Source organism: Nerophis lumbriciformis, linkage group LG03 (genome assembly GCF_033978685.3).
Source record: "Nerophis lumbriciformis linkage group LG03, RoL_Nlum_v2.1, whole genome shotgun sequence".
Lineage (NCBI taxonomy): Eukaryota > Metazoa > Chordata > Actinopteri > Syngnathiformes > Syngnathidae > Nerophis > Nerophis lumbriciformis.
The window spans coordinates 23,397,501-23,412,500 of NC_084550.2; the positions used below are offsets into that span (position 1 = coordinate 23,397,501).

Genomic DNA, 15,000 nt, shown 5'->3' on the forward strand with positions numbered 1-15,000 from the left:
TATATATATATATGTATATATATATATATATATATATATATATATATATATATATAAAACAAAAAATAAATACTAATCAATTATACTGCAAAATATTTAGCAGTACTAAAAATGAATAAATTCAAACTAATTTGAAAACAAATGATAATAATATTTATGTTTTTTTTTAAATAAATAAATACAATTTAAAGTGCAAATGTAAATACAGCTTCACCATTTTAGTCATAATTTTTTGCGCTTAAGAAACTTCTCTGTGACTTTATCTCCGGACTTCTTCTGTTTGTTTGATATCGTCATTACTGCCACAAGTGGTGGAAAAGTGTACTACAACTGACTATACCACGACGGCCCATACGGACCACCGCCCTATAGTCAAGAAACACTGATCTCGACCAGTGAGTCTCAAACTGTGGTAGTGGTACGCAAGCTCCATCTCGTGGTACGCCAAGGAAACACTTCATTACACAGTGTGACTGTGCGAACGGCGTGTAATGTTAGAGGGGGCAAAAATATAAAAATATACTCGTTCAATAAAACCTCTGCCTTGTTTTTAACGAGTACTTAGGTCTACTAGGCTAAGAATAGACTAAGAGGAGAAGTATTGCGGAAAGAGATTATTCTAGATTGTACCTAATGTCATGACTGGTTTTATTGATTATTGACTATTTTACTGATTATGGGACAAGCAGTAGAAAATCTACAAACAATGGGAGATATATATGGGGCTTTCTGCTCCGCCGCTCCCAGTCCGTGGAATGCTCTCCCTGACCACCTGAGGGCCCCACAGACTGTGGATGCTTTTAAAAAAGGCTTAAAAGCTTTATTTTTTAAAAAGCCTTTTTTTAGATATATGCATACTAGTTTTAGCTATTTGGCTGTTCTAGTTTTTATTTATTTTTTATTATAGTTTTATTTTTCTAATACACTGTAGCACTTTGAAGTTGTTTACTCAATGTAAAGTGCTTTTTACAAATAAAATCTATTATTATTATTAAACGGATGGATTGTACTTTTTTTCGTCACTTATTGTTTGTCTTTGGTACACTAATGTGTATATTATAGGCCATTGGTCCTTTGTTTTATTTTTGCAAAAATATACATATATATAGAACCCTATTGTATTTCTAGCGTTTTATTATTATTATTTATTCTTTATTATTATACCGCCGCCTCTTTGAGCTGTAATTTGACCCCCTTAACATGCTTCAAAACTCACCAAATTGGACACACACATCAAGACTGGCGAAAATTGCGATCTAATCAAAAAACCAAACCCCAAAACTCAAAATTGCGCTCTAACGCCCCCTAGGAAGAAAACACAGACAAAACTGCCTATAACTCCCAGTAGGAATGTCGTAGAGACATGAAACAAAAACCTCTATGTAGGTCTAACTTAGACCGAGATTTTATTCACTCACAACCCCCAGCACAAATTTACAGGAAGTCTGCAATTCCCCCTTCAAAACAAAAGTTGAGTAAAAACAGTCACATTATCTCCTCTGAGCGCGTTTGTCGTGTCGGCTTCAAATTAGCACAGGAGAGAGATTGAACCCTTCTGATTAAAAGTTGATGAAAGAGTTTTAAATACTGCTCCGGTTTGGATTTTATGAGCCGTCAAAGTCGGTCCCGTCCATCGCTGCTTGCAGTTTTAATTTTATATTGCTCTTTTTATCTTTGGTATGAACTTTATTATGTAAAGTCGAAGTTATTGTTTTTTGGGGGGGTTTTTTTGTTCTTTGTTGTTGCTATTTTTGTATTACAACATTTTATTATTGATCATATTGTACTGCATTGTAATCTTTTGTTTTGTGATTGTGTGATGTTTTTTGCCTGGACCCCAGGAAGAATAGTCTCCACTGCGGTGTAGACTAATGGGGATCCTTAATAAACTAAACTAAACTAAACTAAGCTACTGTATTTTAATGTTGGTCAAGCCAAGTGTTTTCTTGGTGGAAAAAAAATTGGAGTAGGACTGATCTAGACCAGAAAGAAGTGTTTTAAACGTAGATTACAATCACCGTTAAGGTATAATTGTATTTAAAACACTTAATGGACATAAATGTCAAGTAAAGTCAAATAGAGGAAGCAAAAAGAGGCAGGAAGTACAAACAAAGAAGCTCTTAAGACAACAGAAGCAGCAAACACACCTGGAGGACACGCCTGCAAGGAGGGAGCTGATTGGAGGAAACTAAAAACAGGAAAAATCCCCCAAAAATGATCATCCAGATGATTAATATTCCCAATTTTACCTTTGCAACCTCATTATATTATTGGCTGAGTTTTGTTTTTTGTGCCTTTAAAAAAAGAGCTAGAACTTGACTTTAAAACGCTTTCTACCTCTAGCAACCAAAAAGCTGTGAAAACTATGATGCTGTGTTCCAAATTTAAACTATTTACACAACTTGTGTGAGCCTATAACTATACACATTACTACATACATATACAGTATATGTTTGACATTCTACTATAATTACTTTATGGAATTAACAACCTGGTGCTGTATCACACTGTTTTTGTACTTATTTTGTACTTATTTTGTACTTATTTTAATTTATGGAATTAACAACCTGGTGCTGTATCACACTGTTTTTGTACTTATTTTAATTGTCTTTGGTTATGTTTGTTTTGTACTTATTTTAATTGTCATTGTTCATGTTTGTTTGTAGATGTTGAATTTTATAAATAAAGGTGTATTGAAAAAAAGAAAAAAAAGCCTTATTGTGCATAAAAAAATTAAATAAAAAAAGTTATATTTTACATTTTACTACAATTACTATATTGAATTAACAACCCCCTGGTGCTGTTTCACACTGTTTTTGTACTTGTTTTAATTGTCTGTTCATATGTTTATGTTTGTAAATGTTGAACTTTATAAATAAAGGTGTATTAATTTTTGTAATCTTTTTTTAATAATAAAAAACGAATATCAATAATAATAAATAAAAGTTGATAAGATATCATATTTTACATTCTACTATAATTACTTTATTGAATTAACAACCCCCTGGTGCTGTATCACTCTGTTTTTGTACTTGTTTTAATTGTCCTTGTTCATGTTTGTTTGTAAATGTTGAACTTTATAAATAAGGGTGTTTAAAAAAAAAAAAAAAAAAAAAAAAAAAAAATATATATATATATATATATATATATATATATATATATATATATATATATATATATATATATATATATATATATATATATATATTTATTTATTTAAAAAAAAATAAAGCCTGGTTGTGCATTAAAAGAATAAAATAAAATTAAAGTTGATAAGATATCATATTTTACATTATACTATAATTACTATATTGAATTAAAAACCCCATGGTGCTGTATCACTCTGTTGTTGTACTTGTTTTAATTGTCCGTGTTCATATGTTTGTTTGTAAATGATAAACTTTATAAAGGTTAATTTAAAAAAAATAATGATAATAATAATTAAAAAAAATAAAGCCTGGTTGTGCATAAAAAACAATTTAGAAAATTAAAAAGTTGATAAGATATCATATTTTACATTCTACTATAATTACTTAATTGAATTAACAACCCCCTGGTGCTGTATCACACTGCTTTTGTACTTGTTTTAATTGTCCTTGTTCATGTTTGTTTGTAGATGTTGAACTTTATAAATAAAGGTGTATTAAAAAAAAAAGAAACAAAAAGTACAAAAATAAATAAATAATAAAGACTGGTTGTTCATTAAAAAAATTAAAAATAAATAAAAAAAAGTTGATACGATATCATATTTTACATTCTACTATTATTACTTTATTGAATTAACAACCCCCTGGTGCTGTATCACTCTGTTTATGTACTTGTTTTAATTGTCCTTGTTCATATGTTTGTTTGTAAATGTTGAACTTTATAAATAAAGGTGTATTAAAAAAAAAAAAATAAATAAAAAAAAAAAATATATATATATATATATATATATATATATATATATATATATATATATATATATATATATATATATATATATATATATATTTAAAAAAAATAAAACCTGGTTGTGCATTAAAAAAAATTAAATTAAATTAAAGTTAATAAGATATCATATTTTACATTCTACTATAATTACTATATTTAATTAACAACCCCCTGGTCCTGTATCACACTGTTTTTGTACTTGTTTTAATTGTCCTTGTTCATATGTTTGCTTGTAAATGATAAACTTTATAAAGGTTAATTAAAAAAATAATAATAATAATAATAATTTAAAAAAAATAAAGCCTGGTTGTGCATAAAAAACCTTTTAGAAAATTAAAAAGTTGATAAGATATCATATTTTACATTCTACTATAATTACTTAATTGAATTAACAACCCCCTGGTGGTGTATCACACTGTTTTGTACTTGTTTTAATTGTCCTTGTTCATGTTTGTTTGTAGATGTTGAACTTTATAAATAAAGGTGTATTAAAAAAAAAAAAAGAAACAAAAAGTACAAAAATAAATAAATAATAAAGACTGGTTGTTCATTAAAAAATTAAAAAATAAATAAAAAAGTTGATACGATATCATATTTTACATTCTACTATTATTACTTTATTGAATTAACAACCCCCTGGTGCTGTATCACTCTGTTTATGTACTTGTTTTAATTGTCCTTGTTGATGTTTGTTTGTAGATGGTGAACTTTATAAATAAAGGTGTATTAAAAAAAAAAGAAACAAAAAGTACAAAAATAAATAAATAATAAAGACTGGTTGTTCATTAAAAAATTAAAAAATAATTAAAAAAGTTGATACGATATCATATTTTACATTATACTATTATTACTTTATTGAATTAACAACCCCCTGGTCCTGTATCACACTGTTTATGTACTTGTTTAAATTGTCCTAGTTCATGTTTGTTTGTAAATGTTGAACTTTATAAATAAAGGTGTATTAAAAAATATATAATAATAAAAATGAAGCCTGGTTGTGCATTTAAAAAAAATTGAATAAAAATAAAAAGTTGATAAAATATCATATTTTTTACATTCTACTATATTAACTTTAACTTGAAATTTATAAATAAAGGTGTATTAAAAAAATAAAAATAAAATAAAATAAAGCCTGGTTGTGCATAAAAAAAAATAAAAAATAAAAAAAATAAACAGTTGATAAGATATCATATTTTGCATTCTACTATAATTACTTTATTGAATTAACAACCCCCTGGTGCTGTATCACACTGTTGTTGTACTTGTTTTAATTGTCCTTGTTTGTAAATGTTGAACTTTAAAAAAAAATTAAACATACATTTCTTTTTTTTTTTTCTTTTTTTTTTAAATAGAGCCTGGTTGCGCATAAAAAACAATAAAAAAAAAAATTAAAAGTTGATAGGATATCATATTTGACATTCTACTATAATTACTTTATGGAATTAACAACCCCCTGGTGCTGTATCACACTGTTGTTGTACTTGTTTTAATTGTCCTTGTTCATGTTTGTTTGTAGATGTTGAACTTTATAAATAAAGGTGTATTAAAAAAATGTAATTAAAAATAAAGCCTGTTTGTGCATTTAAAGAAAAAATAATAATAAAAGTTGATAAGATATCATATTTTTCATTCCACTATAATTGCTTTATTGAATTAACAACCCCCTGGTGCTGTATCACACTGTTGTTGTACTTGTTTTAATTGTCCTTGTTCATGTTTGTTTGTAGATGTTGAACTTTATAAATAAAGGTGTATTTAAAGAAAAATTCAATAAATAAATAAATAAAATAAAAAAACCTGGTTGTGCATTTAAAAAAAAAAAAAAAAAAAATAATATATATATATATATATATATATATATATATATATATATATATATATATATATATATATATATATATATATATATATATATATATATATATATAACTCCTCTCTGAGCTGCCACCTTAACGTGGTAGAGGAGTTTGCGTGTCCCAATGATCCTAGGAGCTATGTTGTCCGGGGGCTTCCATGCCCCCTGGTAGGGTCTCCCAAGACAAACAGGTCCTAGGTGAGGGATCAGACAAAGAGCAGCTCGAAGACTTCTATGGAAATGCAAGAACCGAGACTCAGATTTCCCTCGCCCGGACGCGGGTCACCGGGGCCCCCCTCCGGAGCCAGGCCCGGAGTTGGGGCACGATGGCGAGCGCCTGGTGGCCGGGCCTGTCCCCATGGGGCCCGGCCGGGCACAGCCCGAAGAGGCAACGTGGGTCCCCCCTCCAATGGGCTCACCACCCATAGCAGGGGCCATAGAGGTCGGGTGCAATGTGAGCTGGGCGGTAGCCGAAGGCAGGGCACTTGGCGGTCCGATCCTCGGCTACAGAAGCTAGCTCTTGGGACGTGGAACGTCACCTCGCTGGGGGGGAAGGAGCCTGAGCTAGTGCGCGAGGTAGAGAAGTTCCGGTTGGATATAGTCGGACTCACCTCGACGCACAGCAAGGGCTCTGGAACCAGTTCTCTCGAGAGGGGCTGGACTCTCTTCCACTCTGGCGTTGCCAGCAGTGAGAGGCGACGGGCTGGGGTGGCAATTCTTGTTGCCCCCCGGCTCAGAGCCTGCATGTTGGAGTTCAACCCGGTGGACGAGAGGGTAGCTTCCCTCCGCCTTCGGGTGGGGGGACGGGTCCTGACTGTTGTTTGCGCTTACGCGCCAAACAGCAGCTCAGAGTACCCACCCTTTTTGGATTCACTCGAGGGAGTACTTGAGAGTGCTCCCCCGGGTGATTCCCTCGTTCTACTGGGGGACTTCAACGCTCATATTGGCAACGACAGTGAAACCTGGAGAGGCGTGATTGGGAAGAATGGCCGCCCGGATCTGAACCCAAGTGGTGTTTTGTTATTGGACTTTTGTGCCCGTCACGGATTGTCCATAACGAACACCATGTTCAAGCATAAGGGTGTCCATATGTGCACTTGGCACCAGGACACCCTAGGCCGCAGTTCTATGATCGACTTTGTAGTTGTGTCATCGGATTTGCGGCCTCATGTTTTGGACACTCGGGTGAAGAGAGGGGCGGAGCTTTCTACCGATCACCACCTGGTGGTGAGTTGGCTGCGATGGTGGGGGAGGATGCCGGACAGACCTGGCAGGCCCAAACGCATTGTGAGGGTTTGCTGGGAACGTCTGGCAGAGTCTCCTGTCAGAGAGAGTTTCAATTCCCACCTCCGGAAGAACTTTGAACATGTCACGAGGGAGGTGCTGGACATTGAGTCCGAGTGGACCATGTTCCGCACCTCTATTGTCGAGGCGGCTGATTGGAGCTGTGGCCGCAAGGTAGTTGGTGCCTGTCGTGGCGGTAATCCTAGAACCCGTTGGTGGACACCGGCGGTGAGGGATGCCGTCAAGCTGAAGAAGGAGTCCTATCGGGTTCTTTTGGCTCATGGGACTCCTGAGGCAGCGGACAGGTACCGACAGGCCAAGCGGTGTGCGGCTTCAGCGGTCGCGGAGGCAAAAACTCGGACATGGGAGGAGTTCGGGGAAGCCATGGAAAACGACTTCCGGACGGCTTCGAAGCGATTCTGGACCACCATCCACCGCCTCAGGAAGGGGAAGCAGTGCACTACCAACACCGTGTATGGTGCGGATGGTGTTCTGCTGACCTCGACTGCGGAAGTTGTGGATCGGTGGAGGGAATACTTCGAAGACCTCCTCAATCCCACCAACACGTCTTCCTATGAGGAAGCAGTGCCTGAGGAATCTGTGGTGGGCTCTCCTATTTCTGGGGCTGAGGTTGCTGAGGTAGTTAAAAAGCTCCTCGGTGGCAAGGCCCCGGGGGTGGATGAGATCCGCCCGGAGTTCCTTAAGGCTCTGGATGCTGTAGGGCTGTCTTGGTTGACAAGACTCTGCAGCATCGCGTGGACATCGGGGGCAGTGCCTCTGGATTGGCAGACCGGGGTGGTGGTTCCTCTCTTTAAAAAGGGGAACCGGAGGGTGTGTTCTAACTATCGTGGGATCACACTCCTCAGCCTTCCCGGTAAGGTCTATTCAGGTGTACTGGAGAAGAGGCTACGCCGGATAGTCGAACCTCGGATTCAGGAGGAACAGTGTGGTTTTCGTCCTGGTCGTGGAACTGTGGACCAGCTCTATACTCTCGGCAGGGTCCTTGAGGGTGCATGGGAGTTTGCCCAACCAGTCTACATGTGCTTTGTGGACTTGGAGAAGGCATTCGACCGTGTCCCTCGGGAAGTCCTGTGGGGAGTGCTCAGAGAGTATGGGGTTTCGGACTGTCTGATTGTGGCGGTCCGCTCCCTGTATGATCAGTGTCAGAGCTTGGTTCGCATTGCCGGCAGTAAGTCGGACACGTTTCCGGTGAGGGTTGGACTCCGCCAAGGCTGCCCTTTGTCACCGATTCTGTTCATAACTTTTATGGACAGAATTTCTAGGCGCAGTCAAGGCGTTGAGGGGATCCGGTTTGGTGGCTGCAGGATTAGGTCTCTGCTTTTTGCAGATGATTTGGTCCTGATGGCTTCATCTGGCCAGGATCTTCAGCTCTCACTGGATCGGTTCGCAGCTGAGTGTGAAGCGACTGGGATGAGAATCAGCACCTCCAAGTCCGAGTCCATGGTTCTCGCCCGGAAAAGGGTGGAGTGCCATCTCCGGGTTGGGGAGGAGATCTTGCCCCAAGTGGAGGAGTTCAAGTACCTCGGAGTCTTGTTCACGAGTGAGGGAAGAGTGGATCGTGAGATCGACAGGCGGATCGGTGCGGCGTCTTCAGTAATGCGGACGCTGTATCGATCCGTTGTGGTGAAGAAGGAGCTGAGCCGGAAGGCAAAGCTCTCAATTTACCGGTCGATCTACGTTCCCATCCTCACCTATGGTCATGAGCTTTGGGTTATGACCGAAAGGACAAGATCACGGGTACAAGCGGCCGAAATGAGTTTCCTCCGCCGGGTGGCGGGGCTCTCCCTTAGAGATAGGGTGAGAAGCTCTGTCATCCGGGGGGAGCTCAAAGTAAAGCCGCTGCTCCTCCGCATCGAGAGGAGCCAGATGAGGTGGTTCGGGCATCTGGTCAGGATGCCACCCGAGCGCCTCCCTAAGGAGGTGTTTAGGGCATGTCCGACCGGTAGGAGGCCACGAGGAAGACCCAGGACACGTTGGGAAGACTATGTCTCCCGGCTGGCCTGGGAACGCCTCGGGATCCCCCGGGAGGAGCTGGACGAAGTGGCTGGGGAGAGGGAAGTCTGGGCTTCCCTGCTTAGGCTGCTGCCCCCGCGACCCGACCTCGGATAAGCGGAAGAAGATGGATGGATGGATATATATATATATACACACATATAAAAAGTTGATAAGATATATTTTACATTCTACTATTATTACTGTATTGAATTAACAACCCCCTGGTGCTGTATCACTCTGTTTTTGTACTTTTAATTGTCCTTGTTCATATGTTTGTTTGTAGATGTTGAACTTTATAAATAAAGGTGTATTAAAAAAAAAAAAAAAAAAGTTTAAAAAAAAAAATAACAAAGCCTGGTTGTTCATTAAAAAATTTAAAAATAAATACAAAAGTTGATAAGATATCATATTTTACATTCTACTATAATTACTTTATTGAATTAACAACCCCCTGGTGCTGTATCGCACTGTTGTTGTACTTTGTTTTAATTGTCCTTGTTCATGTTTGTTTGTAGATGTTGAACTTTATAAATAAAGGTGTATTTAAAAAATAAAAAAAATAAATTAAATCAAAAAAATCAATAAAACCTGGTTGTGCATAAAATTAAAATAATAAAATAAAGGTGTATTTAAAAAAAAATTAAATAAATAAAAAAATAAAAAAATTTAATAAAAAAACCTGGTTGTGCATTAAAAAATATATATATATATACATATATATACATATAAATATATAAAAAGTTGATAAGATATATTTTACATTCTACTATTATTACTTAATTGAATTAGCAACCCCCTGGTGCTGTATCGCACTGTTTATGTACTTATTTTAATTGTCCTTGTTCATATGTTTGTTTGTAAATGTTGAACTTTATAATAAATAAATACATTAATTAATTAATTAATTAATAATAAATACAATTAAATAAATAAATTAAAAATTTAAAAAAAGATGATTACTATTCCAAACAAAAAAGTGTAATATGGCGGTGTGTTATTTGGTCATGTGACGCAGCAGGAGAGTACATGTGCAACGTGTGTTGTCTTAGGAGCGGTGGTGTGGTGCGGTGGTGGTGTGGCCTCCATGAGCAAACAAAGGAGACGTCTTACCTGTCGTCTTGTTCTCTATCTGGGCCTCGCAGGCGTCCCTCTCCTTGTCGATGTCCTTCACCAGGTCGCAGATCTGGTTCTGCGTGGAGCGCACCTGCGGAGGAAAAACAGGTCCGGTGACGTGAAAGGTCGACCGCCGCCCGCTTGTGTCGACGCACGCGTGTTGTCACCTTCATCACGACCTTGCACATTTCAACCGATACGGTACCAATCACCGGCACCTGGGAATCGATACCCGTACTCAACTCTCATTTGCAAGTATTACATCGCTGCAATAGTCTTACGTTAAGCCTGACCAAGTCTTCAGCCTGTAAATTCCAGACTATATATATTTTCTACGCTTTGAACCCTGCGGCTTATAAAACGGTGCGGCCTATTTATGGATTTTTCTTTGCCGATAGTTTAAGAAAAAACAAGCAAAGGCACTGAAAATGTGTTATTGTTTCTGCTAGGGCGCCATCTTATGGACAAGTTCGCTGCCTTTCTGTTTGGACCGAGCTTTCCAACGTTTTTTATCCGTCCATACCGTTTCTACTCGAATGGATTCGTCATTCGTCACTCCAGGCAACGTTTGTAAGTTTTACAATATAACTAAAAGTATCGATACTTTTAGTGTGATGTCTGCAGGAGTGTTTCCGTGCATATTTGTACATGCCATCGTACCGTAATGAAGCTAGCGTCGTTAGCATGAGCTAATATGGACATTTTCTTCATTCATCACTCCAAGCAACGTTTGCAAGTTTTACAATATAACTAAAACAATTCTTACTTGAGTCTGTTTAGCTGATTGTAGAGCGAGCTTGCACAGCTAGTGGATCCATGAAGATGACTTCTGTTTTGTTTGATCCGCCGTTTAACTGCCGTGTTATAGACCCCATTTAGAAACAATTAAGGTTTATAAATAAACATTTACAAAATATTTATTTGTAAATAACAAATTTCACAAACGTATATATCTGCGGTTAATATACGGGAACATATTTTTTTCTTCTAAAATTTTGTGGGTGTGGCTTATATACCGCTGCTCTCTATTATCCGGAAAATACCGTACTTATTACACACCTGCTGTTGCGGTTTTCATTACCAAATTTGAAAATCGCCATGTAAATTGGCTAATGCTAATCGGCAGCATTTACATGGCATATCCCATGTAAATTAGCATCGAGCTAGCGCATTTTTGAAAAGTGGGAGTCGTACTGTACTTGCGAGCGTTTCCTGTCAGACGTGCTTGCTTGGCAAAATTACCGGCTGAGTCAGCGATGATAAAAGGTAAACAAAAAAAAATCAATTCACATCCGAATCGTGATTCTTATTCATTCCGACTCGAAATCGGTTCATTATTTTCAAAAAACAAAATGTATTTTTTTATATTAGAGTCCATTTTTAAAAATAAGTTTTTAGGCCCTCTCAATGCAACCGGAGGTATTTTTTTCTAACCTGTCACCTGTTTTGAAAAAGTGACATTATAGTTATTATACCAAATCTGTTTGAATCAAGAATCGATTCCGAATCGAATCGTCACACCAGGGATCGGAATCGGATCGAATCGTAGCTGCCCTAAAGATTCACACCCCTCGCCATGAGCGCTTGTTTCCCCGCCAAGTACTTGACTCAGTGTCGAGTCTGCTATTTACATCTGGCCCCCGCTCCTGCCTTGAGTTTGACACCTTTGGTTAAATGGATACAATGAAACAAAAGTAAGCAAATAAAGTCAACCAGTTTTCCCACTCTACTTTAAAGTAGGTCACAGGTGTCAAACTCAAGGCCTGGGGGGCACATCTGGCCCGCCTCATCATGTTATATGGCCTGGAAACAAAATGTGTCAATTTCTATTCTGACGGATAAAAAAATAAATGCATGATCTTAACTGTATATTATCTGATACAACAAACGTTTATTTTGTGGCATTAAGACCAAAGTTCTCTGAAGCAGGTTTTTTTCCCATCATTTTGTTGATAGATAATAATCAAATGAAAGGGGAAATTGTGTAAGAATGTCATGAAGGCCTCCATCACTGAAAATGACCTACTTTTACCACGGCAACTAACAAAATGAACCCATTTATATTTTTTTGCTTACTTTTTTTAAGAATGTTAGCAACTTTCTGCACAAATGCTTTCCTGTCGCTGTTGTCTAAACCCCCAGCTGTTACATAAGAGCGTGAAATATCCTATTAAAATACAAGTAACAATGCACAAATGGAGGCAATGAAGCAAAAGTCATCCTTAATAGTGATGTGCGGGTCGATACAGAAATATATCGATACCAAATAAAGTAATGAATTTTGATGTATCATATATAAAAAATATATAATTTTACTGTGCATAAATTAATTATCTGTATTTTATTATAGTTCTGTATTTATGGAGGGGAAAAAATAAAAAATAAAAAATAAAAACATTTAAAAAAATATTTGATACATTAAAAAATAGGTTTGTGCAAATAAAGTCATGAAAGAAGAACTCACATATTGCACACCAGAGGGAAACATTTGATATTATTGTTCATACATTTTATAAATTCATTATCTGTATTTTATTTTAGTTCTATATTTATGGAAAAAATTCTAAAAAATAAACAAATTATATATTTTTTTATATTTGATACATAAAAAAAGTATGTTTCAATAATATTTTATTTTTAATACATTTATCTGTATTTTATTTAAGAAAAAAAATAATAAAAATAAAAAATAAATTAAAAAATTATATATTTTTTTATATTTGATACATAAAAAATAGGTTTGTGCAAATAAACTCATGAAAGAAGAACTCACATATTGCACACCAGAGGGAATTTTTTTTTGATTATTGTTTATACATTATATACATTAATTTTTCTGTATTTTATTATAGTTGTATATTTTTGGGAAAAATGAAAAAAAATAATATATATATATATATATATATATATATATATATATATATATATATATATATATATATATATACACACATATATATATATATATATATGTATATATATATACATATATATATATATATATATATATATATATATATATTTTATTTATTTTTTTTATTTTTATTTTTTTACATTTAATACATTAAAACAATTTTTATGTATCATATATAAAAAACATATAATTTTATTGTACATGAATTCATTATCCGTATTTTATTATAGTTCTGTATTTATGGAGGGGAAAAAATAAAAAATTTTTTTTTTTTTTTTTTTTTTTTTAAATATTTGATACATTAAAAAAGAAGTTTGTACAAATAAAGTCATGAAAGAAGAACTCACATATTGCACCCCAGAGGGAAAAATTAGAGATTCTTGTTCATACATTATATACATTCATTATCTGTATTTTATTATAGTTCTTTTTATGGGAAAAATGCAAAAAATACAAAATAAAAAATAATATATATTTTTATATTTTATACATTAAAAACAAACGTATCATACATAAGAAATATATATAATTGTATTGTAAATACATTCATTATCCGTATTTTATTATAGATCTGTATTTATGGGGGAAAAATAAAATATCATATATATATATTTTATATTTGATACATTAAAAAATAGGGTTGTGCAAATAAAGTCATGAAAGAAGAACTCACATATTGCACACCAGAGGGAAAAAATGTGAGATTATTGTTCATACATTATATAAATTAATGATCTGTATTTGATTATAGTTGTGTATTAATGAAAAAAATGTAAACAAAAAAAATATAATTTTTTTTTAGATATTTGATACCAAAAAAAATAAGTTTATGAAAAACTGTTAAAAAAATAAAATAAAAATGTAACAAAAAATGTTTTTATATTTTTTTATATTTGATACATACATAAAAAATAGGTTTGTGCAAATAAAGTCATGAAAGAAGAACTCACATATTGCACACCAGAGGGGAACAAATTAGAGATTATTGTTCATATATATGCATTCATTATCTGTATTTTATTACAGTTCTATATTTATGGAAAAATTGCAAATAAAAAAATAAAAAATAAAATATATTTTTTTGTATTTGATACATTAAAAATGTTTGTTTCAAATATTTAAAAAAATAGTAATTTAATTCTAAATACATTCATTATCCGTATTTTATTATAGTTCTGTATTTATGGGAAAAATATATGAATAAATTAAAAAAAATTTTTTTAAATATTTGATACATTAAATTTTTTTAAATGTTTCAAATATAAAAGAATATATAATGTTATTTTAAATACATTCATTATTTGTATTTTATTATAGTTCTGTATTAATGGAAAACATATATGAATTAATAAAATATATATATATATTTATATTTGATACATTCAAAATGTTTAATGTTTCAAATATGAAAAAAAGTATAATTTAATTTTAAATACATTCATTATCTGTATTGTATTATAGTTATGTATTTATGGGAAAAATATATAAATAAATAAAATATATGTTTTTTTTATATTTGATTAATTAAAAAATAGGTTTGTGCAAATAAAGTCATGAAAGAAGAACTCACATATTGCACACCTGAGGAAATAAATGAGATATTATTGTTCATATATAAATTCATTATCTGTAGTTTTATTTTAGTTCTGTATTTATTGAAAAATGTAACATAATAATAATAAAAACATTTTTTTACATTTTTATATTTGATACATTAAAAAAATAGGTTTGTGCAAATAAAGTGACGAAAGAAGAACTCACATATTGCACACCAGAGGGAAAAATGAGAGATTATGGTTCATATATAGTGATAAGTGTGACTAGTAGATGGCAGTCACACATATGAGATACTCGCGGACTGCGGGTTGACGCCTGTTCAATAAAC

General features: G+C 34.0%; 1 protein-coding gene across 1 annotated transcript in view; it reads right to left on the minus strand.

The window, feature by feature from the left end:
- The window catches only part of LOC133581529 (vasoactive intestinal polypeptide receptor-like), a 133,308-nt gene that overhangs the window by 115,128 nt on the left and 3,180 nt on the right, over nt 1-15,000 (minus strand). The window contains exon 2 of the mRNA XM_061935550.1: nt 10,199-10,292. Within this exon, the coding sequence (XP_061791534.1) occupies nt 10,199-10,292 (94 nt within the window). The remainder of the gene's footprint in view (nt 1-10,198; nt 10,293-15,000) is intronic.